At 43.3% G+C, this 27,370-nt stretch overlaps 1 protein-coding gene across 1 annotated transcript in view; it reads right to left on the bottom strand.

Annotated features, from left to right (window-relative positions):
• Positions 1–27,370, bottom strand: part of LOC138247003 (unconventional myosin-XV-like) — a 231,271-nt gene that overhangs the window by 124,255 nt on the left and 79,646 nt on the right. Inside the window, exons 9-10 of the mRNA XM_069201752.1 lie at positions 9,159–9,320; positions 2,055–2,168 (exon numbers count right to left, since the gene is read on the bottom strand). Coding sequence (XP_069057853.1) covers positions 2,055–2,168; positions 9,159–9,320 — 276 coding nt within the window. The remainder of the gene's footprint in view (positions 1–2,054; positions 2,169–9,158; positions 9,321–27,370) is intronic.

The following is a 27,370-nucleotide window of genomic DNA, read 5'->3' as shown; positions in this document are numbered from 1 at the left end:
TTTTATGTACTTTTGAAGTGTGAGTGTAATAAGAGACTGAAAAGCTTGTGAACTGAACACTTCAATGTATGTTAGTTCTGGTAGAACGATGAAATGTTCTTCTGATCACTATAAAAAAGTTAAAGTGATTTACACACAAGGTTTAGAATCCTTGTTGTTATCAGTTGTCATCAGCCTTCCTGAAACAGTAATCAAAGACAGACAAAAGGGAAGGACCTAGAAACTTCTTCAGCTTAAACAATAGAAACTGTAGTCCCACTTTTCATCCCCACCATCAACCAAAAGGCAGTGCTTAGGAAGAACTAACCAACAGATCTTTGCTAACAAAGTCTTCATGAAATTTCTAAAGGTAACCTTGTCTCCATCCCTTGTCAGTGTCCGGCTTTCCACCCTACAGCCACAGGAATGCAGGTCGTACGCTTCCACTGTTTGGGGAAGCTATCCTCACTCTTCATCTTGTGACATGCTACAAGCAGGGGCATTCAAAATGGATCCCACTGGCTTCATTACTCAGACTCACACACCCAGACTCAGACTGTCACTTGTTCACTCAACATGCACATAATAAATAACTCTGCTCTAGGTCTTGGGCCTCACAAAACAGCAGAACTCCACACATGATTGATATATAAAACAAGGTGTGTTGCCACCACTGCTTTACGTGATGCATCCAGAGAGTAGCCTTCAATCCTATGAGGGCACATTTGTTGGCCCATCAACCTCACAGGTCAGGTCCTGGAACTCACTTTGTCAGAGGCAGGTCATGGCTTCTGCTCTCACAAAAGATTAGGGTGACATGAGCGCCAAAAGAAAAGTCTGGATACCAGTTCCATATGCAGCCTGGCACTCGGGGCTTTGGAACACACTTGTATACTATGCAGAGAAGATTCTCATCCCCAAAGCTACTAATTGAGGTGGTGGTGTTTAGCCTGAAACAGAGATTTCCTGCATACACCCAATTGCAGCTTTTGAGCAAAAAAGTTCTAGTCAGCAGGAAACCAACATATCCACAATGCAGTGTGTACTGGTAGGCAGTGCTTAATTTGTAAATAAAAAAAATAATTAAATAAGTGCCACGGCCCTCGTCAGAGGACATTACAGCCTGCATCATCTGTTGCCCCTGCTAGAGCTGCCAATGACAGTCCCAACATAACTATTAACCGTCATACTGTTATAAGTGACACGTATACTATTCCAGGGCCCAAAAGCTATAAGAATGGCTTGGATGGTAGGTATTAGTCATTGTTAATGTATATTGAATTAATAAACAGTTGCTGTTGTGCTGATACCTAAATCAGACAAACAGCCCCACCATGTAGCAGACTGTCATAAGCGCCAGTGCTGACAATTAAGAGCTGGTGCCAGACAAAGGAACCCACCTGCTCAAATTAAGCAGTGTTGGTATAACCATTCTCTACATTTACAATTCACCAAAATAATTTTTTAGGCCTAAAAAGCAGTTACTAAAACTCAATACTTTGTCAAGAACTCCAATAATAAATTAGGATTTTCCTCATCTGTGGATGTGAATGGCATTTATTCTTACATCTGCTGCAACAGGAGTCTAGTCTGGAGACATTTTGAGTCACATACAGACTTCCTTTCTTCTCTGCACGCCTTATAGACCTCTCTAATCTACTGGATGTATCATGGTTAGATTTCAGAAATGTAAAGGGTGAGCCCCACAATGTCCAGTGAGTCATCACTATATTTGGACAGTGTGTTTCATCACATTTGGGCCAAGAATCAGCAACTCTGTGAAACTGTTTGTCGATAAACGTACTGGGAATAAAATCCAATCCCACCAAAGCTTCAAACAGAGTATTGCTTATAGATTGGTATTTTTGCTTGTCTCTCATCCTCTGAAGACCTCTTCATTTGGAAAGCAGTAGTTCTCCAATAAATGTATTCTTCAAAGATTTGGTGGTGCGGTACTGATAGCGACAATCAACTCAATTACATTTACATATTGCAGTACTGTAGTAATCCAGTATTCTGTTGATTCAGTACAGACTGTGAACCAAATAAATAAACTATGCTGTAGTAGTACTCACAGTGACCCGATGAGTGATGGCTTTTTGCAGTCGCTCTGCAGAGACATGAAGCAAACTAGAGACAATGCGAATTTCCGCATCATTGAAGATGGACGCCAGCTCATAGGATTCTTTCTACAAAAAAATAGGCATAAATTAAAATAGGCCTGATGTACTATGTGGCAAAAGACGATACTGCATCCCAAGGATTACTGGGTCAATAATCGGAATTTCCTCAATTGTTCACCTATTGCATATAATTTTACCCGATTGTGTTAAAATGCCCCTTTTACAGACGATAATAAACATAATATTCAGTGAATTGTTCATTCTCCAATTATTTAATAAGAAGATCCTGGACTGCTGTTGGACAAGTAAGCCCAGGTGTGGCAGGCACTGCACTTGTTGATGGATTTGCAAGCCTTGCTGTGTGATATGAAGACCTTGCTAACCCCTTCTGTGCCGCGCACGTAACGGTTACGTCCCGCGGCACAGTGCTCCTGTGCCGAGGACGTAACCATTACGTCCTCGGCACGGAGCCCGGAGGGAGCGCTAGCACTCCCTCCGTGGGGTTCCCCCCCACCCCCCAAGGCGGGGATGGAAAAGGAAGACCTTCCCCTTCCACCCCCACTCTCCCCCACCACCCCCATAATGACGTCAGCGCGCAATCGTGCGCTGACCTCATTACCCACTGCCGGTCGCACTGGAAGCCATTTTCTTCCAGTGCGATCACGGAAAAACAGGTAAGTTTCTCCTCCGGCAGGTGGGGGGGTTTGGGCCAAAGAGGCACCAGGGGAAAGGTAAGGCTTTTCCTTTCCCCGGTGTCTCTTTGAGCATTCCTGCTTCCCGATCGCATTGCAATCGGGCAGCAGGAATGCCCACTAGACGCCAGGGATTTTTTTATTTTATTTTGTTTGCATTGTTTGTGTGTGGGAGCGGCCCCTTGGGCAAGGGTCACTCCCTTTTGGGGGCATGTTTATGTTGGCCATTTCTATTATTTTTAGGCCGATCTGCCCCCAAGGGGGGCAGAATCCACTAGACACCAGGGATTTTTTTTTTTTACTCTTTTGAAAATGTTTGTATTTGGGAGCGGCCCCTTGGGCAAGGGTCACTCCCTTTTGGGGGCATGTTTATTGTGGCCATTTCGGCCTATGATTTTTAGGCTGATCGGTCCCCAAGGGGGACAGAAGCCACTTAGACACCAGGGATAGTGTGTGTGTTAGTGGAGGGGGGGGGCAACCCCTTGGGCAAGGGTCGCCCCCCTTTGGGGGCACGTGTACCAAGGCCATTTCTGCCCCCCTTGGGGACAGATCGGCCTATTATTGGGGGCAGAAACCACTAGAACGCCAGGGATTTTTAAAAATATGTTTATTTATGTGGGGGGGGGGGTGTCCCCTTGGGCAAGGTGCACCCCCCCAAGGGGGGCATTGAACTGTTGGCCATTTCTGCCCCCTTTGTTGGCAGATGAGCCTATTAGACACCAGGGATAGTGTGTGTGTTAGTGGGGGGGGGGGCCTTGGCCAAGGGTCACCCCCCCTTTGGGGGCACGTGTACCAAGGCCATTTATGCCCCCCTTGGGGACAGATCAGCCTATTATTTTTAGGCTGATCTGCCCCCAAAGGGGGCAGAAACCACTAGAACGCCAGGGTTTATTTATGTGGGGGCGTCCCCTTGGGCAAGGGGCACCCCCCCAAGGGAGGCATTGAACTGTTGGCCATTTATGCCCCCCTTGGAGGCAGATGGGCCTATTTCTTTTAGGCCCATCTGCCCCCAAGGGGGGCACAAGCCACGTAGGCACCAGGGATAGTGTGTGTGGTTTGTTAATTGTTTGGGGGTGGGCCCTTGGGGACACACTACTAAAGGTATTTTCTGCCCTCCTTGGGGCAGATAGGCCATTTTTTAGTAGGCCCATCTGCCCCTATGGCAGAATCCACTTAGGCACCAATTTCTAAATGCTTGATGGTGGGATGTTTGTCAACTGACGAAGTATTTGCATTTGTGATAATTTGTTTCCTCTTTTTTGTTCTAGTTCAAAGCTTTTGCTTTCTTTGCTGTGGCTCCTTGCAGTTTTGGCGGTGGTTGACCTGCGGTTTGCATAGTTGCATGTTTTAGGTAAGTAAAAACAATTTACTCCAAAGGAGTATTGTTGCCATGCATGAATGACATGTTTGTAGGTGGTGTGCAGAGTAGTTGCTGGTGATTCAAGCTTTTTCAGGCAAGTGAGCGGTATAGTTTTTGAGTTTATAACTCTTACTAATAAAGCTACACTTTATTACTTATCTTACACAGTGCTGGTTGTTGGTGGTGCATTTTTCCAGTTAATTTTAGTAGGAAAGATCATGGCTAGCCGCAGGATGACCGCTCAGCAGGTGGTTGGTATGCGTTTTGAGTCATTGTCTGATCATGATTATGAGACGGACTCTGCATCTGAGGCAGAGGAGGAAGTGAGGGATTCTGGCAGTGAAGTTTCTGCTGGAGAGGAATCTTCTGATGAGGAAGCCACACTCAGTGCAGATGAAGGGCCTGTTTCAGAGGAGGACACTGATGTGCCATTAGTGCAGCAACCTGGGGCTGAAAGGTTTCCTGTTAGAAGACCTGAACTCTGGGTTTCCCCAAACATGGAGCAGCCAGAGTTGCCTGCCTTTACTGGTCTCCCGGGGTGTAGAGTCAATACTGAGAAGTTTTTGCCAGTCAATTTATTTGAGTTATTTGTGGATGATGTGTTTTTAGAAGAGATTGTTGAGCAGACTAATTTGTATGCGGAGCAGTATTTGAGGGACAAGGCTGCTAGACTTAGGTCGCACTCTAGAGCTGCCAAGTGGATTCCCACAAATTTGGAGGAGATGAAAAGGTTTTAGGTTTGACTCTTTTGATGGAATTGATAAGGAAGCGATCACTGTCTTCTTATTGGTCTACTAGTCCCTTGATGGCAACAGCTATATTGCCTGCAACAATGAGTCGTAATCGGTATTTGCTTCTTCCTAGGATGCTGCATTTTATTGACAATGCATTAGCCTTGCCACAAGATCATCCTGATTCTGACCGTCTTTTTAAGATTAGGCCTGTCCTTGATAATTTTGTAGATCGGTTTTCAGAGGTCTATGTTCCAGGCAAAGAAATAGCTTTGGTCCTCTTCAAGGGTTGTTTGGTTTTTAGGCAGTACATTCCTAGCAAGAGGGCACGATGTGGAATTAAATTGTATATGCTGTCTGAAAGTAGTACAGGATATGAGTATAATTTCCATGTCTACACTGGTAGGGATTCCAGTATTGAACCCCCTGGTTGTCCTCCCACTTTTGGAGTTACTGAGAAAATTGTGTGGGAACTTGGTAGACGACTGTTCAACAAAGGTCACCATTTGTATGTAGATAACTTTTACACTGGAGTGCAGTTGTTCAAGGAATTGTTTAGAGTGGACACTGTTGCTTGTGGCATAATTTGTTGTAACCAGAAAGGCTATCCAAGGGAGCTTGTCTGTAAAAAACTTGAGAGTGGACAGTGCAGTGCCTTGCGGAATGATGAGCTGCTAGCTTTGAAGTTTTCAGACAGGAGGGATGTCTACATGCTAAGTACCATCCATGATGAGAGTACTTCCCCCGTGACTGTTTGGGGCCAGGTTGCTTAAGTGCGCAAACCTGTGTGCATTTTAGATTATAATAAGCACATGGGAGGTGTAGATAGAGTTGATCAGAGATTGGAACCTTATACTGCTATTCGTAAGTCTTACGTTTGGTATAAGAAGTTAGCAATTCACCTCTTCCACTTAGCAACTTTTAATGCTTTTATTGTGTTTAAGGATAGGTCTCCAGAGTCAAAGATGACATTTGTGAAATTTCAGGAGTCAGTGATAGAGAGCCTTATTGTGGTGGAACAGGCCAGAGTTCCTAAAGAAGCAGTGGTGGAGGATGTGGCTAGATTGAAAGATCGCCACTTTGCTGAGCACATTCCTCCCACACCCAAAAAAGACTTTCCGGCTAAGAAATGTAGAGTGTGTTTTCGAAGAGGTATCCGGAGGGAGACTTGAATGTACTGCCCAGATTGTCCTTCAAAGCCTGGGCTGTGTGTGGGCGGTTGTTTTAAGAATTACCACACCCAGAAGAATTACTGGGAACAACCATGAGTGTAAACTCATGTCTGTTTTGTATTTTCATGTCTTGAGTTTCATGGTTAGCATTTCTGTCATGTACTTTTGTGTTTGTAGTTTTGTAATTATTTCTAATTAGTTAGAGGTTTCTTTGTTAAAAACAAAAAGTGATGCCATTGTGTGTGGAGTGGGGCTTGGCTGAGGGTGTACATAGTGTACATATTGACTTGCTGTTGGCTACTGCAACACACTGCCAGCCAAACACCAGTCCACTCACTCCCATCAGCTGGTGTGATTGTTGTATCAGGCATGTGGGCGTATGTAAGTGATGGGCCCTTGAGTTGCGCTGTCTGTCGATGTGGGTGTTGTAATGTGCTGGGCCCGTGGCTGGCGGTATGAATGGTCTTGTGCGTGTCATGTATGAAAAGTGTGTGAATGGACTGTAAAGCGGTTGGTGCCTTGTCGCGGCTTTACAGCTCACAAGCTGTGAGTCATTGGTTCCGTTTTTTGCCTTTCAGTTATTAACAGTGCATTTCAATTTTGTGAAATCTCTTGTTAATAAAATTTGATCCACTGAACCATCACTCACCCTCGTGCCAAATCCAACCAGTATGTGTAGTAAAAATGACAAAACCTGCTCCGCTGTAATCAGGCGTCGCAGCACACCTGTGACACACTAGGTGCCTCGGGTGGGACCCCGATGATGAAGCATGCCACCAACTTGGTTGGTGGGTGAGGGGTCTTTTTCACATAACCTAAGTGCATTTCTTTTCACAATTTTAGTGTTTGGCACATCACAGACGTATGTGGACACATCAAAATGATATATTACAAAACTACCTGTGTTTGGGGGGTGGGGGGCACCTATGTTTTTGGTCCTGGGTGCGGCCTTCATCTAAGGAAGCCTACCAAACCCAGACATTTTTCAAACTCGACACCCCAAGGAGTCCAGGGAGGTGTAGCTTGCGTGGATCCCCCAACATTTTCTTACACAGACTCCTCTGCAAACCTCAAAATTTGCTTAAAAAAGTATATTTTTCTGGCTTTCGTTCGTACGATCACCGATCCAGCACAAAATTCCTACTCCCCAGCGTTCCCCTCAGTCTCCCAAGTAAAATGACACCTCACTTGTGTGGGTCCCCAAAGCAGAGTCAGCCTAAAGATGTATAAAAGAAGAATATGTCCTTATCAACTCGCTGTGCTATCCCCTCTATCTCTACAAGTTTTGGGCCTTATTCTGTTGCAGGCACCTGGTCCACCCACACAAGTGAGGTATCATTTTTACCAGGAGATTTGGGGGAACGCTGGGTGGAAGGAGATTTGTGGATCCTCTCAGATTCCAGAACTTTCTGTCACCGAAATGTGAGGAAAATGTGTTTTTCTAGCCAAATTTTGAGGTTTGTAAAGGATTCTGGGTAACAGAACCTGGTCAAAGCCCCACAAGTCACCCCATCTTGGATTCCCCTAGGTCTCTAGTTTTCAAAAATGCACAGGTTTGGTAGGTTTCCCTAGGTGCCGGCTGAGCTAGAGGCCAAAATCTACAGGTAGGCACTTTGCAAAAAACACCTCTGTTTTCTGTCAAAAAATGGGATGTGTCCATGTTGTGTTTTGGGGCATTTCCTGTCCCGGGCGCTAGGCCTACCCACACAAGTGAGGTACCATTTTTATTGGGAGACTTGGGGGAACATAGACTAGCAAAACAAGTGTTATTGCCCCTTGTCTTTCTCTACATTTTTTCCTCCCAAATATAAGAGAGTGTGTAAAAAAGACGTCTATTTGAGAAATGCCCTGTAGTCCACATGCTAGTATGGGCACCCCGGAATTCAGAGATGTGCAAATAACCACTGCTCTTCAACACCTTATCTTGTGCCCATTTTGGAAATACAAAGGTTTTCTTGATAGCTATTTTTTACTCTTTATATTTCAGCAAATAAATTGCTGTATACCCGGTATAGAATGAAAACCCACTGCAGGGTGCAGCTCATTTATTGGCTCTGGGTACCTAGAGTTTTTGATGAACCTACAAGTCCTATATATTCCAGCAACCAGAAGAGTCCAGCAGACGTAACGGTATATTGCTTTAAAAAATCTGACATTGCAGGAAAAAGTTACAGAGTAAAACGTAGAGAAAAATTGCAGTTTTTTTCACCTCAATTTCAATATATATTTTTTTCAGTAGTTATTTTCTGTAGGAAACCCTTGTAGGATCTACACAAATTACCCCTTGCTGAATTCAGAATTTTGTCTACTTTTCAGAAATGTTTCGGTTTCTGGGATCCAGCATTGGTTTCACGCCCATTTCTGTCACTGACTGGAAGGAGGCTGAAAGCACAAAAAAATCGTAAAAATGGCGTATGTCCCAGTAAAATGCCAAATTGGGTTGAAAAATTGGGTGTTCTGATTCAAGTCTGCCTGTTCCTGAAAGCTGCGAAGCTGGTGATTTTAGCACCTCAAACCCTTTGTTGATGCCATTTTCAGGGAAAAAACTACAAGCCTTCTTCTGCAGCCCCTTTTTCCCATTTTTTTGAAAAAAACGAAATTTTCACTGCATTTTGGCTAATTTCCTGGCTTCCTTCTGGGGAACCCACAAAGTCTGGGTACCTCTAGAATCCCTAGGATGTTGGAAAAAAACGACGCAAATTTGGCGTGGGTAGCTTATGTGAACAAAAAGTTATGAGGGTCTTAGAGCGAACTGCCCCAAATAGCCAAAAAAAGGCTCGGCACAGGAGGGGGAAAAGGCCCGGCAGCGAAGGGGTTAAAGGATGTAAATACATCCGTTGGAGTGTATTTTCCGGGCTTCCTATAGGTGTACATCTTGATATGGACACATGAGCCTCAGTGTAGAACATGCAGGAATCCCTGCTAGATCTACAGGTCTTACTGCTGAATGTGAAGACTTACTGTAGGAAGTGCTGGTTTAACTCTGGGGCTTTGAGGCTTTGGTGCAGTACATGTATTTGATGACCAGAAGCTACTGACTTTGGATATAAAGTGCAATTTAATAAATGTGCTTGTCTGAGAGGCAAATCCATGGCACCTACCTCAAAAGAGGTGAAGCATATGTTACCCAGTTGCAAGATGGATGCCAGCACAGCCCAGATGGAGGCCAGCTCTTCCTCAGAAAGGCCAATCATACGCAGGGATTTTCCCAGCACCAGGAAGTCACTGCCATCATCCTTTTCTGGAAGGTCACATGCTCTGCCCTACATCAAAGAGATATAGTATATATTGTAAAGCAAGTAAGAAAATATAAAAAGTCTAAACTTCAGAAACCATGCTAGCACATGGCACATGCAGAGAGAGTACAGCAGGTCAGGAGAGGAGTAGAAGAAAGGAAAAAGTTTAGAGAGGACAGAGGGCCACATGAGAGAAAAGGGAAAACAGTGTGGTGAAATCAGGTTTCCCAATGAGGAAGGTGGTGATTTGTTTTGTTTATTTATTTGTTTTCCCTTTAACCATGTTTTTCACAGGAGGAGGACTTTTGGCTTCAAGGAAGTACCGGTAACTGCCATTGTTGAACAAGTTACTTACCTTCAGTAAAGCCTTATCTGGTAGAGACACTGTTGCATATTCCCTATCTTCGAATTCTCCCCCATGCGTCAGACTGCATCCGGAAACCTTTCTTTAGCAGTACCTCTGCCCGTCGGTAGAGGGTGTTGTGCGACTCCGTAGCGACGTCAACCCCGGATTTGACGTCAGAGTCCATATAGTCCCATCCCCGACGCGCTGACGTCAGTTTCTTCTGTGACTAGAACCCACACAACAACGCGAACCCACATAGACACTGGCAATGGAAAAGTGTATACAACAAAAAGGTGGAAATAATAATGATGTTACAACCACTAACTGAAAAGCGAACAAAAGAATGCCCTGAAGTGAAACTGAAGCCAGATAACAGTTCACAAAGAGAGGAGGATGGGTGGGTTGATAAGGAATCTGCAGCTAGTCTGTGTCTCTACCTGATAAGGCGTTACTGAAGGTAAGTAACTTGTTCATCTGATAGAGACAACTATCCACAGATTCCTTATCTTAGAATTAGATACCAAAGCAATATCATCCCAGAAGGAGGGCTTCGAACACATCTCACCCAGTCTCGCGATAAACAACCGGTCAACTAAGGAGTAGTAAACCAGATATGAGATAGACAAAGGTGAGAAGAAGCACGTAGCTCACTAACAGAGTAGATGCCCCACAGATTCCAAGAAGATATAAAAAGTCACGGGCGTTTAAGAAATGTCCATGAAAATGAAACTGGAGGTGGAGTCACAAGAGGTAGGAACCTGAAGTGCTCCCAAGAATAGCCTGATGAATGAGGAGCAAAAGCGTCCAATAGGGACTGCTAGAGATAGGAACGCCACACCTATCAAGGGAAAAACCCCAAAGAGTAATTACGAAGGGAAGCTACGCATAGCGCTGCTTGCACTAGAAGCAGGAGCATCACGCTGAAAGAGATATGTACCTGACAGTGGAGTGTACGTGTCCAAGAACACCCAAAGAGGAAAAATGCGTGGACAGAAATAAAAAATGTGAGGCATGTAGAGACATCCGACAAAACACCCTAAAGGTGTACCAAGAGCATGTTACTAATGGTTAAGGTAGAAGGACTGGAAAAACCAGCCGGGGAACCCACATAGAGAGATAGACTTGTAAGAACATGGATATGCCCATGCAGAAAGTGTCCAGAGACACACACATCGTCAGGACAACACAGATGTCATAAACAAAAACAGAATACCATAGGAGGGATGTGATCAGAACCCTCGATTGAAGATGGCAGGATATCAAAGGCTCAAAACCTGAATATTGAGCTATGCTTATGCCCTTTTGTGATAAGATTTTCCTCAATGGGTGTGTCTCTACATTGTGCTTCTGTTCTTACTGTACCTCACAGTATCCGACGGTTTATCTGAGCAGGTGGTTCTTCCACCCTGTACTTCCTTTGATGTACTGCCCTTTTGGTTGATTTGTCTGTCTTGAGTGGTATTTATTCCCCCACACACTTTTTTTTGGGAAGGAAAAGCCAGTGCAGAAAACAGCTATCCAAGATTCGATCAACACTGAATACTACTAAAAGGAGTATATAAAGTTTGATTCCCAGAATGGAATCTATATACCAGACCTTAGAAACCTTTACGGTCACAAAGAAATATGTGATAGAAAAAGAGAAAAACCTTCACACCCTTGAACCAACAATAAGGTCGCAATGGTAGGGGTAGAAGCCTGCTGGGAGAAACCTGCATTAGGCGATAACAGGTAACGAAGAAGATACATACAGAAGGAGAAACAACCTTCCAAGACAGTCACAAAACCAGTCATGAAAGAATAGGGGTCAACAACATCCTATAGGCCCACTACCCATCCCCCTCATAGAAGGAAGGGAGCCAACAACAAGATCCATTGCATAAACCAATGGTGGTATACAGTATAACCCTGCCACAGTGGACTGATGAGTAGGAAATATGTCCACAGAATAGGTGGTCTATGCCTGAAAGGAAAAATGGCTTTGAAATCAAAGGCGAAGGAGCTAAATGTCCTAGACATACGTGGATGAGAACCCTCACTACTCAGTGTGAGCATCTGTGATCCTGGCCATGAAGCCAAACGGAAGTGCACCCGTGAGGGACTGTAACCATGACCACTACTCCACCGTAAATGTTTATACACAAAAGGGAAAATGTGATAACAAAAGATATCATCATGCAGAAAAACAGAACAATAAAGGGATTACCCTCACGACCAAGGCAGAAGGAAGCTGAAAGTTGGGGCCTCAAAGGGCAACAGCTGGTTGCCTGAGTATGGAGAAAAGATAACCAAAAAAGAAGATCTGTAATAAAAGTATTACTCAATCGACCAAAGGAAGTTCCATGGAAAATGGCCAGAAAACCCTCTTCCATAATGAAAATGGTAAGGGACACATGCCAAAGCAATCGTAGAAATCCTGAGACATTAGGAAACAAACTGCTCTCATAGGAGTACCAAGGAAGTTCAAAATAGGAAACAAGAAGCAGGAAGGAGAAGCAAAAAACTTACACCAATTGCTCTGAAGAGCTGGGGCTGAACACAAATCTCCATAAAAATCACAGAGATTGTAAGTAGAATACAACAGAAAACACGCCATAGGCGGAATGAGACTCAGTCCTCTTCTGAAAGAACAACAAAAAAGATTGACATATGTCGAACAATAGAGAAAAATGAACATAAATGTCATTGGCAGTACTGCAACTGCTGAACAGGAGCGGCCTGCACCATCAGATGCTCGTAATTGTGCCGCTACGCAAAATCTCCATGTTGGACAAGAACATAGAAGTAACAACTGAACCTGCATGGAGCAGGAAGTTGACACTGGATGTTAACTGACAGCAAAAGCACACTCCAGAATGATAGCACTGCTACAGGTGGTGCACGTTTACAGACACACCTGGAAGAGGACCCTCGTATCTCAGTAGAAGGGTATGAGACCATGAACACTATGACATGGTAAATGCTCCTTAAAGAAACTGTAGAAGAGGACCTGACATTAAGTCCCACCATGAGAATCTCTGAAGTGGCGTGCATGCACGCTAAAAAGGGATTTACCATCAAATGGCATATCAAGCAATGAAACCCGCACAGGTTCTGAGAAATTAGAAGAATGTAGCCAAGCTGTTCGCCATAGTGCTGCCAAGGAAGCCATAATATACCCAACAGAATCAGTGGTATCCATACCACAGCAAACACTAAGTTTGGCAGCCTGCTGACCATCCCGTACCAGGGGCATGAGAGCAGTTCTAACTGCGTCAGGCAGGGAGGGCAAAATATGCTCCACTGAGTCCTACAGAACATGGGAAAAGCGGGCAAGTGCTCAAGAGGTATTAGTGGAACGCAAGGCCAAACTATATAAGGCAAAAATCCTCCTACCAAAAGAGTCCCGCTGCCTGGCTGCTCACTCTGGTGGTACAGGAGCAATCTTAGTAAGACTGTGTGCATCCAAAGCAGTTTGCATCACAAAACGTTGAGTCGTCAGGTGCTGGAAAAGGCATGAAGAATCCTATGGGGCTGGCCTGTGTCTGTGGGAGATAAAACGCTCTACAGGGGGACCAAAAAGTGGCTTGGACCAAACTCCCAAGAGGATATCATAAAGAGCCTCACAACAAGGAAAGACCAGCTCTACAGAAGACTGGTCAGGATGTAATACATCAAGTAAGGGATCTGTGGACATTTGCACTGTAAGAAGCTGTAAATGCAACAGCTCCAAAACCCATTTAAACATACCTGCAAAAGCAGAACTAGCTTGAGTAGCCAAACCAGGGGATGATGGGAGGCTGGAGGCCAGCAAGGAATCAAGACCGTTTGCATTGGCCAAATCAAGTAACCAATCTGAGTGTAAAAGCGGAATGGTGCCTGAATGAAGAGGCTGAGGATGTCCAGGCCCCTCCAATGGAGGAACAAGAGGTTGAGGATCAGCGAATGAAGGAACATCCGACTCCAACAGTGCTACTCCCGGCGTCAGTGTCAACCGACGCCGAGAGGGAGAGACCTCAAAGGTGGCGTTGTCCGACTCTGGAGAGACAACAATAGGTGCATTGAGCAAATTCGTATGCGCCACCACTGCTGAAGATGGCATCAGAAGGGAGGAATCAAGCGTAGTCGATAGGAGCTGCAAGAGGCTGTGCATCGGTGCCAATCCGAATACGGAGTTGAAGTCGGAGGGCCCAACAGGCACCAAGGACAAAGCCACTGGTGAGGATCCCGTAGGGCACCCGCTGGCTCCTTAGGACCCGAAGGCGCTCCAGGGAGAGAAGGAGACCCCAAAACAGCATTCAAGGATGAATAATAGTTCCGCAGTTGGGCCAGAGTCGCCCCAGCGCCAGGATAAGGCGGAAGGGAAGGGGTCGACTCCTTCACAGACTCATCCTCAGAAGTGACAGGGGCGGTGAAGCTGGAGGAGGGCACGATTTTGCCTAAGTACAACGCTTACCTGGTGACGTCGTTGGAACCGGAGTTGTCAAGGGAGCCACGTGCAATCAACTACTAGAACGGTCTCAGGGATGCGAAGTAGAAGATGACGGATTACTATGCCTCAGAGACTCCTACGAAGACTGCAACACCCGCCCCGCCAGGAGTTTCATCTGCCACTCTCACAATGTCTTGTTTCCTGGCAGGCGTCACAGTCATCGGCGTTGTGGTGGTGCCTAGGCACCACATGCAGACGGAGTGAGAGTCCGTGACTGACAACTGTGGAGAACATGACCCACAAGGCTTAACGCCAGTAGGCATATACACTGTTCCAAGCACAAAAAACACAGTGAAAAAGGGAAGGCCAAAAATGGCCATAGAAACTGCTTCTGCAGATCTGATGTCAGCACATTAGGGGAAGGACTATATGAACTCCGTCGACATCATATCTGGGGACACCATCACTACGAGTCACACGACACCCTCTGCTGACGCGCAGAGGTACTGCTGAAGAAACGTTTCCAGATCCAGTCGGACGCCTTGGGGAGAATTCTAAGATTAGAAATCTTCGGCTAGTTTTCTCTACCAGATACAAGAGGTTGCATGCACATAGATGGCAGGAACTGGAGACTGATTTCCCAATCTTCCAGAATATGCACTTACAAAGGTTCAGCTCATTCTGAGAATATAAATTCTCTTTTGCATCATTTTGCATTTTTATAAACCCAAGGGGCAGAGAAAACTTTGGCGAAATAGGAATATGTCATGATAATCAGACAGGTCATCTGTGATCACCAGGAAGCTAAATAGCAAATTGAAGTGATGCAATTCGGCCTGGTTACGGTTCAGACAGGGAAATTGTGAGTACCAGAGATCTAGCTGGTATAAATAAAATCCGGTATAACAAGTAAAAATCATGGACCGACAGAGGCATATTTGGAAAACTGAGGCAAACAGAATTGCAAGTCTCTGCAGTCGTGTTTGGCAGGGTTATAAATGTTACAAACACAGCAGGACTGATTGTATGCCACCATGAGAGCACTAACTCTTTAGAGTTTGTTGAGAAAAACTTAGGGCTTATTAAAATAGTATTCTGAATGGTGCTAACATGTTTGTGTGATCGCCATATTATTTTCAGAGCTGATTGTTGACATTAGCCAAGCTAACAAAGCAGAGCATTGAAAACTTTCCACTCTGAAAGATGCAGGGCTACATGCACAGATTAGAATTACAAGGCCATCCTCACTTGTACAAATCGGACTTGGAAGGAAATAAAGATGGCTACACATACTTGCCTTCAGTGTGCTTCTGCAACAGTCTCGCGATATGAGAAACTGTGCAGAAGCTCTCCTACCCCACTACAGAGAATAATTGGAGGAGAAGGTATTAAGGAATGTGAGCATTTGGTCCGGGCAGACGCACAAACTGATTTCGAAGGTAGGCGACGATATCTACAGAGCTTGGCATTGAAATAAATAGGGAGTTCTAACATCCATTCTGTCAATCTAACAATCATGAATCTGTGAACACATAAGTAGATATTAGGTAGGGACTAGACTAATAAGAAACGTAGGGATGACTGATAAAATGTGTGTTAGTTTTCCTAATATAATATGACTGCTGAGATTACCACAATAATTATCATTATTCTGATACACAAGTCTTAAGTTATTATAAATAAGTGTATGTTGTAATATACCAACAACTGTGAATGCCTGCTGATTTTAGGGAGCAGGGTGGGGATCTATGTCTATATACAATTCTCCTCCTGCAGAGGTTTAGCAGTTGAAAAATATACAAACTGGACCATTTACAAAAGAAATAAACACAGGAATCCTCAAAGTGGCTCCTGTGGCACAGTGGGAGAGCCAATACTACAATATTCACTGCACTCGGGAAACTCGCCCCATAATGCTTTGCTGGGCATTTCTTTTTCTACATTTTTTGTACATAACTCACCCTGTGGTGGTCGAGACTACCATCAAACCACTCAGCATGAAGCACTCTTTCTATCTAGGTCATCTCTGGGTTCCCCACCCTAGGTTGGAGGGGAGAGGCAGGCAAAATAGTAAACTCTCCCACCATTGATTATATTTTTAAGCTCTCTCGTGGCTGGAACTTTTGTTTTGCAGCTGAAAGTAGTTTGTGTTTTAAGGGCCTTATTTGTCATTGTATTGCAGTAGGCCTGCTAGGTCTGTAAACGTGTAAGGTACTACACCCTCTAGGGGCTACATATATGATTACACTACATTAGTTTCTGCCATTCTGTTTTTATGTAATTATGCCCTTTAGGGGCTGACTATATGGTTACAAGACCATATTACAAATGCTATTTTTATGATGGTGTCCTCTAGGGGCTGTTCTGAGCATTACAGTCAACATACTACAATATTCGCTGCAATCAGTCGGTGGGGCATTCCTTTTACAAAATATTTTTGCCCATAACTCACCACACAACCTGCTCTGTATATGTCATCTCTGAGTCCCCACACTAGATTGGGAAAACCCCAAAATAATAATATAAAAAAATATAATAAATAATGGCAATATTTCTTTTTTTTTCCTGCAGATAGAGGAAGAACGTAAATGGAAGTGCTGTAGTTATATGCAGGACCAATTGAATTATGTGGCAAATAGGACCAAATCATGCAGCGGGGTTGACCAATTAATGGGGCAAGAAAAGTCCAGCTATGCATTTACAACACCAATAGCTCTAACTCAAGCAAATGTGAGACCTATTGTATTGCACATGCTTGTTTATATTACCCTATGAAGATGGAGTCTCCCCGTCGCAGAAATTTGGGGTGCGTTTGTTTATATGGAAATAGGGAACTGCATTCCCTTTTCATATTTTTGCAAAACATTCCCCACAAATTATATTCTCTCCAGCAACCACACTGAAAATGGGACATAAATGTGTACTTTATCAGTCTTTCTGCACAAATTAAATTTGGTTGATTCAGGATGTAACTTTAGAAATGTAATAAGTGTGGGAAATGCACAGATAAGATACATGGGTATCCACCTATAAAGTTGAGTACAGACGACATTAACATCAGTGTTCACTTCCTTTGCTTTGCTTTTTCTGGGCCACTCCAGCAACACATACTGGTACACAATTTTACGTCATCTACAAATACAATGCATGACAGAACTAGAAGAGTAAAGACCAAATTTGTTAACCCAAACTGTCGAAAGACGACTTTGGTGAAAAGCCGCTTTGATAAATTGCTAAAATGCTGAACTACAAATGAAACAACATGATGGACCAAGTGTCGAATAACACGTGTAGAGAGAGCTTGATTTGTGCCTCTGTTCTAGTAGCTCAGACCAAGACAGCTACATAAGCATATCGACCATTCTGTTAATAACAGTCATCAACATGCATTCATGCCTGCTGTCCCACCAACTCGTATCTTGCTTCAGTAGTGCATACTGACAGAAGATGTGCGGCTCCAGTGGTGGCATCCTATAATAGATTTTTGGCCCTGGCACTCATCTTCTTGCAAATTAAGCACAACAAGCACATGATGAAAAAGGTTTTCAAAACTGAATAACAATGTCCTAAAATTTTGGACATTAAAATGAACTGGAAGTTTGCTCTGATTTTTTTTTGCACAGGGTAAATAGGAAAATAGAGCAATCAAAAGTTTAGGGCACTGTAATGTTTTAAAAAAAAATTAGTGTGACCATAAGCATAACTTAAACCGAGAAACAGCACTGAGCATCAGAATAAAGAAGAGACTACTTAATTGCTTCCATGCATCGGATGGCCAAGAGCCATTCAACGCTACAGTGCTCATGTGCGTCGGACCTATCCTGGTTAATTGCGCACAAGGCACTTAAAATCCCTCTGGTGCGGGCACCAGAGGGATTTCTTTTAGAAAGAAACAGCCTCTGGAGATGGGGGGAGAGCTTCCTTTTGTTCCAGTGAAATGACGATCAGCATGCACAATGGGGGCGGGGGAGGGTAAAGATGGAGGCAGTAGACCCCAATCTGCCCCAGCACCAGGGTTTTTATTTATTTATCTAGGGGTGGAGGCAGCCTAGAGTAGGCATTGCAATACCCCTATTCCCACTAGGCACGAAGTATTTTTATTTTATTCATCTAGGGATGGGGACACTGCAATACCTTCACCCCTCCATAGGCACCAGGGTTTTTTTTTTTTGTAGTTTAGGGGCAGGGGCTGCCCAGAATGGGCATGGCAACATGCCCCCCCCATTAAAAAAAAATTGGGCATGGTCTTTCTGCCCCTCTGGGGGTAGAGGAGGATTATTAATTCCCTGGGTGGACAGAACTCGCACTAGACACCAGGGAAGCATTTTTTTCAATAGATGGGTAGAAGCTGGCCACCAACGTCAATTGAAGGGGTAAACAGTCTTTCTGCCCCACCTGTGGATTACAGCATCTCATCCCAATGACAAGCAAGACAACATTTGACTCTTCTGAGTTTTGATTTTACATATGGGCCAAAAGAGCTTAGCTAACTCCCAATATCGTCCCACTTGCAATCGTGAGCAGCTGCACTTGTTAGACCTGGTTAGGATGCCACCTACAATAGAAACACCTACCAGACCCAGACACTTCTGAAAACTAAACATCTGGGGAGATCGAGGGTGGTGTGCTTCACATGCAACCCACAGCATTCCCTTGCCCACAATGTCCTGCAAACCTCAATCTTTGCCTGAAATCATACGTTCCCTACGTTTCTGTGATGGAAACTTCTGTAATCTGCAGTAATCCACAACATTCCTATCACCCAGCATTGCCTGATCTGTACTGATAAAAACTCTGCCCCACGTGTGTGGGTGCCCAAAGCAGAGTCAGCCTAAAAACGTATGACAAAAACTTGCCCTTTTGGGCCCTCTTTGGATCCCCTTCCGTTTCTACACGTTTTTGGCCCTTCCCTGGTACTTGACCCACCTACACTAGTGAGGTATCATTTTTCGGGAGACGAGGGAAACACTAGATGGTAAGAAATTTGTGGCTCCCCTCAGATTCCAGATCTTTCCATCACAGAAATGTGAGGAAAATATGTTCTTTAGACAAATTTTGAGTTTTGCAAGGGTTTCTAGGTAAAAAAAACCTGGTGAGAGCCACACACGTCACCCCAATCTGGATTCCCTTGGGTGTACAGATTAAACAAATGTACATGTTTGCTAGGTTTCCCTAGGTACCAGCCGAGGTAGGGCCCAAAAACCACAGCTGCTCACTTTTAAAAAAACGGACAGTTTTGCGTGGAGGAATTTGATGTATCCATGTTGTGTTTTGAGCCGTTCCCTGCCGAGGGGACTAGGCCTACCCACACAAGTGAAGTACCATTTTCATCAGAAGACGTAGGAGAATGCTGAGTGGAAGGAATTTTGTGGCTCTGCATAGATCCCAGAACTTTCCATCACAGAAATGTGATTAGAATGTGTTTTTTAGAGAATATTTGAGGTTTGCAAGACATTCTAGGTAAAACAACTTAGTGAGAGCCACACAAGTTACCCCATCCTGGATTCCGCTGGGTGTCTAGTTTCCTGAAATGTATATGTTTGCTAGGTTTCTCTAGGTGCCGACTGAGGTAGGGCCCAAAAACCACAGCTACCCACTTTGCAAAACAAATCTGATGTATCCATTTGTGTTTTGGGCTGTTTCTTCTCATGGACACTAGGTCTAGCCAGACAAGTGGGGTACCATTTTCATCAGGAGACTTAGGGAAACACAGAATAGTAGAAAAAGTGCTATTAATAATTGTACTTCTCTTCATTTGCGCCTTCAAAATGTAAGGCAGCTTGTAAGAAAGAGGTCATTTTGAGAAATGCCCTCTAGTTCACATGTTATTATGGGTAACCACAAATTCAGAGATGTGCGAATAACCATTGCTTCGAAACTCCATATCTTGTGCCCATTTCGGAAATACATAGGTTTCCTTGATAACTTTTTTCTCTCTTTATATTTTACCAAATGAATTACTGTATAACCTGTACACAATGAAAAACCATTGCAAGGTGCAGCTCAGTTATTGGTCCTGGGTACCTTGGGTTCTTGGTGAACCATATATCTCCACAACCAGGAGGGTCCAGTGGACGTAATGGTATATTGCATTAAAAAAATCTGCCATAGTTTGAAGAAGTTACAGATGAAAACAAAGACACAAATGGGTATTATTTTCACCTCAATTTCAATATTTGTTTAATGCAACGGTTACTTTCTTTGGGAAAACCTTGACGGATCTACCAAAATGACCCCTTGCTGGATTCAGAAGTTTATCTACTTTTTAGAAATATATAGCTTTCCAGTATCTACCATTGGCTTCACACCCATTTTTACCACTAACTGGAAGGAGGCTGAAAGCACAAAAAATAGGAAAAATGGGCTATATTCTAGTAAAATCCCAAAACTGTGTTGAAAAATGTGGTTTTCTGATTCAAGTGTGACTGTTCCTGAAAGCTGGGGAGATGGTAAGTGTAGCACTGCAAACCCTTTGTTGATGCCATTCGCAGGGGAAAAAACAGACACTTTCTTCTGCAGTACTTTTATCCCATTTTTCTAAAAAAAAAAAAACTTTCGCTGTATATTGGCTAATTTTTCGGTCAACTCCAGAGAAATTCACAAATCTTGGATACCTTTAGAATCCCCAAGATGTTGGAAAAAAAGGGGGCATATTTGGCTTGGATAGTTTATTTGGACAAAATATTATGGGGGCCTAAGCACAAACTATCCCAAATACCCAAAAAAGGCTTAGCACAGGGGGTGGAAAAGATTTAGTACTGAAAGGGTTAACCATCTGCTGGACAAATTATACATATCTCCAGTTCTGACAGCAGCTGGATAAATAGCTGAAACCCTCACTACGTATCCAGATGCAGGGTAAGTAGCCGAGATTATGTATTATTAGACAGGTGATTAGATAGAGTATAGGAGGTCTTCATTTTATAAGTGAGGCTATTTTACCCCATGAAAATCATCAAAAAAGGCGTTTACTGGCAATGGCAAATTAGTGACCATCTTAGAACAGGTATGCCAGAAAGTGTGTCGAACATTTGGAAGTGAGTGCATTTAAAAAGGCACAAAAATATTATCCACAACTAATTCCATTTATGACAGTAAGGGCCTCATTTTGAGTTTGGCGGACGGGAAAGCCCGACTGCAAACTCCGGACAGGGTGGCCGTCACCTTGTGGAGAACACCCTGCCAGAGTTATTAAGAATTTCCTGCTAGGTCGGCGTGCAGAAATCTCAGTTTCCGCCCGCCGGCCGAGCGGGAAATAGGCTACCGCATTGTCTCCGGCTTGTAATCGTGCACCAGCACCCTTGCAATGTTCACTGTCTGCAAAGCAGTAAACACTGCGACTGTGCTGGGCAGGGTGGGCCCTGCACTGCCCATGTCAAGTGGGCAGTGCCGGGGGCCCCCCGTGGCACCCTGCACCTGTTCTCCACCAGCCTCTTCATGGCGGTGTTACTGCCATGAAAAGGCTGGTGGAGAACAAGGTTGTAATCCGAAGGGCAGCGCTGCATGTAGCGCTGCTCTGGCGGATTACGACCTCTGCCACCACCAGGCCGCCGGAATAATGGATCCTGGCAGTGCTGGCGGTTCCTTGGCGGTCTGACTTCCAGGGTTGTAATGTGGCAGTCGGCCTGCCACAACCGCAGCGATCTTGACCGCCACCGCAAGTGTGGCTGTCTGTAGACTGCCACACTCGTAACGCAGCACTAAGTTGTTAACAGATAAATACATTATAAACTAAATGTGTTATAAACATAAACATCGGTATAATACTAAAATAGGAAAAACTGACAACAGTTGGTACAAATTGCAGCCTCAGTAAAAATCTAAAACTCAATGGCTGCAAACTGTTGCCTCAGGAGTATCAGCCTATGTCACATGCATTTTTCGTTTAACAGTCAGCATATTTTGTTTGTCGACAAATCATTTACTGAAGATAAATCAAGGTTTTCCTCTCTTGTTAGAATTGATTGTTTTTTTAAGTTTGTAGCACCCCACGCCGTACCCTCAAACCCTTTAATGATTTTTGAGAACTTTCAAATATTGTCTGCTTATGTATGACATGTATATGTTTTCAGCGCAGTAACGTGCAACATTAACAGGTCTCAAATGTGACACGCTGAGTGACACTGGCCCACACAGATATATTTAATTTAGAGCAGCAGGAATGTTCCCTGATACACAACCAAGAAGCCTTTCCAGATCTATACCCTGTCTCTAATCTCATGTCAGTGGGCACCCTGAGCCTCTCGCCAGGGACTCTGAGTAGACATGCGAGTACCGGCTTTTGCAGTAAGCCCACTGGCTGTATTTGGCGGTGATCACTGGCTAGCATGCTGACAACTCATAGGAGGAAACAGTCGTTTTTCCCACACTGGTTAATTGGTGGCACTGACAATTGTAATATTCTGCTACCAACCGCCTGTTTTTTGTGTGAATCTAAGATGTTTTAAGACCACATTCTATTCCCCCACAAGTCCTGCAGAAGTGGATCTCCTGATGGGTATTTGGTGACCACTTTACTATTTTCTTATTTTTTGTGCACTATTTGGTATAACTTTCGAGATTATCAAAAGTGAATCAATATATGCCCTGATTAAGTCCCCAACACCTTAGACAAGGGTCATTTTGAGTGCAGAAACATGTTGAATAATATAGAGACATTGTCAGGGTTAGTTAAATTCTCTCCTGCATATTCGCTTATGCATATTTTTAATTCTGACCGAGACCGACAACAATAAAGCGTAACCTCTGTTTTGGAGTTAGTTTTAACCACACTTGTTTTTGTATTCTGTTACACATTAGCAGTTATTACACTCTGCATCTGAGCTTTAAATCTTCCCAGCCACTCTTTTGTGTGTGTTTGAGACAAAGAGACAGCCAGAAAAACCAACATGGTAGGATGGTGCAGCTTTTCCAAACCATGTAGAGGATGTTCACCCTTGGTTAAATATTTCTGATCTTGTGAATGCTTTGAAATAATCAGTCATTAACACATTCTGAGTCAGTCCCTTTTCATTTTGAGTCACTTATTTACCAGTCTGCTAAAGCCCAACAAAAAACATTTAGTTTTAACGTGGACTTCTCATGATGATTATTCTTAGAATATTTCAAACGGTTTTAGTTCCCGCCACATTATCTGCTATTACCACAAGGACCACAGTACTGGTGTTGGGGGTGAAAGCTTTCATTATCAGCCTATGGGACAAAGGAAGTGACGTCTTGAAAGACTGCATGTATCTTATTTACATGTATAAAATGTGAGAGGTGCTCACTTGTAACCCTAGCTGTTCTTGTTAATTCTGTAGTCTAAGTGGCTGGCTAATTGTTAAAAATTATAAAGAGTTTAATAAGAGGATATCCAGTACCTTACATGTTCGGAAGACCAACTGTGTCAATTGTTTGGTAAATGTAATACTTACAGACTGCTTTTAAAGAATCACACAATTTGAAACCGGAGTATTCAGGTTATTTCATTGATTTTTAAAGAAATTGGAGTTAACTGACAATGTCATTATCAAACCTCGCAAAATCATTACCCATCGACATTTACTTTTATAATGCTGCTAGGAGGTTAGAAAACAAACAAAAAACATGGCTGAGAGTTGGCTATACAGCAAAAAAAAAGTTTTTTTAAAGAGATATATTTTTTCTTCTTTATGTAATTAGATTCGGGTTAAACCTCCAAATGACAGTGATTTGGAAACTTGCGTATGGCACTATTTAGACATGATTCTACTTTAATAATATCACTCAGGAAGCTATATGACAGGGTTACCAGATGGCACATGTCACTGGGATACATCGTTTCCAGGTCAGGCCGCTCCTTCCACATATTATTGTTTCCAGGTTTGTTAGTCTGATGTCTAATTAAGCTGACGCCGAATTACAATTTCCAGAATGCACAAATGTGTTAAATTAAAGCTCGGAACATTTAACATGTCCTCGTAGCGTGAAGCCATTTTGGAACCTTATATCTGGCCCAGGTACATTTACATATCTCTGAAAGTCAGAGTAAGAATGCAGCTCTAGAACAGAAAACAAGTCTAACCAGTCTTGCACAGGGTCCGCTCATCCGTATTATTAGTCACTTCTTCAACTAAAATTGTATTTAAACCAGCTTTACTACTTACTTACATAAGGAAGTGGGTGCCAATATTGTACATACTTATTTACAGATCTACTTAGTAGCAAGTGCCTGTTGAAATCTGTGATAGGCATAATAATGCACCATTTCAGCTGCTTAGCACATAGTTGTGTAAATAAATACCTTTCTTTGTAATCTGCATGGTAGTCGGCCAATTAGTACATGGAGCGGTGCCATTTACCCAGCAGTGGATAAATAGTGAAGTTTATTTGCCCCTCCTACAGTTACTGGCTAAATTAAGCATATCTACTATTAAGCCAGTGGCTGGTTAATCTCCTTTGCTATTTGCACGGGAGCTGGACTAATAGTGAATAATACCTGATATTTAGTCTGCAGCTTTGTAAATAGTGAAGTTGCTTTGCTATTTGCAAGGGGTCGACCGAATAGTACATAATGTCTTTGATTTATAGCCAGCTGCAAATAGAGAAGTTATTTTGCCATGTGCACATTCACCAGCCAAACTACCTTCTATTTAACAACACACTGGGTAAAAATAGAAGATTCCTTGCTATTTGTGTGGCTTCTGGTTAACAGTGCATAATCTCTATTATTTAGCCAGCAGCCAGGTGAATAATGAAGTTTACCTGCTATTAACGCAGCAGTTAGCCAAACATATTCTATACTATTTAGCCAATGGCCAGGTAAAAAGTGATTTGTTTTGCTATTTTGCATGTCTGCCGAACTAGCACATACTGGGAATAACCACTGCTTCAAAACTCCATATCTTGTGCCCATTTCGGAAATACATAGGTTTCCTTGATAACTTTTTTCTCTCTTTATATTTTACCAAATGAATTACTGTATACCAGGTATACAATGAAAAACTATTGCAAGGTGCAGCTCAGTTACTGGCCCTGGGTGCCTAGGGTTCTTGGTGAACCTACAAGCCCTCTATATCTCCACAACCAGAAGGGTCCAGTGAACGTAATGGTATATTGCATTAACAAATATGCCATAGTTGGGAGAAGTTACAGATGAAAACAAAGACAGAAATGGCTGTTATCTTCACCTCAATTTCAATATTTTTTATTTCAACTGTTACTTTCTTTGGGAAAACTTTGATGGATCTACACAAATGACCCATGCTGAATTCAGAATTTTTTCGACTTTTCAGAAATGTATAGCTTTCTGGGCTCCACCATTGACTTCACACCCATTTCTACCACTAACTGAAAGGACGTTGAAAGCACACATCATAAGAAAAATGGTCTATGGCCCAGTAAAATGCCAAAGTTGTGTTGAAAAATGTGGTTTTCCGATTCAAGTGTGCCTGTTCCTGAAAGCTGGGAAGATGGTGAGTTTAGCACTGCAAACCCTTTGTTGATGCCATTCGCAGGGAAAAAACTGACACTTTCTTATGCTGCACTTTTATTCAATTTTTCACAAAAAAAATGTAGCTGTATTTTGGCTAATTTCTCGGTCCCCTTCAGGGAAATTCACAAACCCTGGGTACCTTTAGAATCCCCAAGATGTTGGAAAAAGGGCACAAATTTGGCTTGGATAGCTTACATGGACAAAATGTTATGGGGGCATAAGCACAAACTATCCCAAATAGCCAAAAAAGGTATACCACAGTGGAGGAATGATACACATTATCTCCAGTCCGACGGCATCTGGATAAATAGCTGAAAACCTCACTATTTATCCTGCTGCAAGGTAAGTAGCCGAGACTATGTACTGTATTATTAGACAGGTAGTTAAATAGAGTATAGGAGGTCTCCATTTAATACAGGAGGCTTTTTTACCCTATGAAAATTATCAAAAAAGTGTTTACAGGCAATGGCAAAGTAGTGGCCACCTTAGAACAGTTGTGTCAGAAAGTGCTTCAAGCATATGGAAGTAAGTGCACTTAAAAGGCACAAAAATATATCCACAACTAATTCCATTTATGACACTAAGGGCCTCATTTAGAGTCTGGCGGATTCAAAAGCCTGTCTGCCAAACTCCCAACAGAATGGCAGTCACCTTCGTGGCGACCACCCGTCGAAGTTATTAAGAGTTTCCAGCTAGGTTGTTGTGTAGCCATTTTAGTTATAAGCTTCAAGCACGTTATTTTAGCATACTAGGCCTGCCGCTGTGCACTTTCACCTAGATATGGTTTATTCAGCGTCGCTTTATTATTTTTACAGTAGTCACTTTTACGGTCTTGTTTTCTTTTCTTATATCTGACTGTTTTTGCCTAGGCCAGCACTCTGTTCTCAAACAAGACATTCTTGCTCACTCTTTGCTTCTTCCAAGGCTATAGAAAGATAGGTTTGCCGGTGAACATGGTATGAGTTTAATCTCTGACATTCATAGAAAACACACATCCTTACATAGGGACAGTTTCTCAGAACATCAGTTGTTATATTATAAAAACACTTCCATGTCCTTTACACGTTAGAGGGAGTTCCAGCCAGAGAACCACAACTGTATACTGATTGCTGCATGCTTCGCTACAGATGCTAATGCAGAATTTGGGCCTTTGCTCACGTATGGGGGATAATGTCTTCCCGGGGGAACCTGAAGGGCAGATTTAGAGCTAGCACGCTGTGCTCTATTATAGCCTAGGTAGGAATTAGTCAATTGACTCTAGTGACAATATGATAGCGTTATTACTGTGCTTTACTCTCTTTGTCACAATTTTAATCTTATTATGTTGTGTCGTCCTGGTTATTGCAGCTCATAATTTGCTAACTAAGATGCAGTTGCTTCATTAAAATCTTACTGACATATATACTGCTTCTGTTTGTCATTATGCATATGAGGCTAATGTAACTGAGAGAAACGGATGAGACCTGAGTGACCACGGCTTCCCTGAGAAACCATTTCTGTCATGTGGTCGGCTGTCAAATCATCCCTGCCCTTGGGTAGAGATGAGGCACTGCTAGTTAGCCAGAGCAAAACCCAGATTGGAGCGACAGGTGTCACCCGCAGTGGGTCAGACTCAGTCTCCCACACCGCAGGCGATTCTGGCGCTCAAAATCCAGTAGTCTCATTAGAATAATAAGAGCCTACGTGACAAGGTCAGCAGGCAGAAACTTCAGTTTCTGCCCTCCGGCCTATCGGGAAACAGGCTACAGCACTGTCTCCAGCTCATAATCGATCCAGCAGCAATGCTGTAGCTCATAGGGTGCACCACCAGCACCCTTGCAATGTTCACTGTCTGCAAAGCTGTGAACATTGCGACTGTGCTGGGC

The sequence above is a fragment of the Pleurodeles waltl genome, chromosome 7 (genome assembly GCF_031143425.1).
Source record: "Pleurodeles waltl isolate 20211129_DDA chromosome 7, aPleWal1.hap1.20221129, whole genome shotgun sequence".
In the NCBI taxonomy this organism is placed as follows: domain Eukaryota; kingdom Metazoa; phylum Chordata; class Amphibia; order Caudata; family Salamandridae; genus Pleurodeles; species Pleurodeles waltl.
The sequence above is the reverse complement of the archived record's forward strand: the minus strand, read 5'-3'. Positions and strand labels throughout refer to the sequence as shown.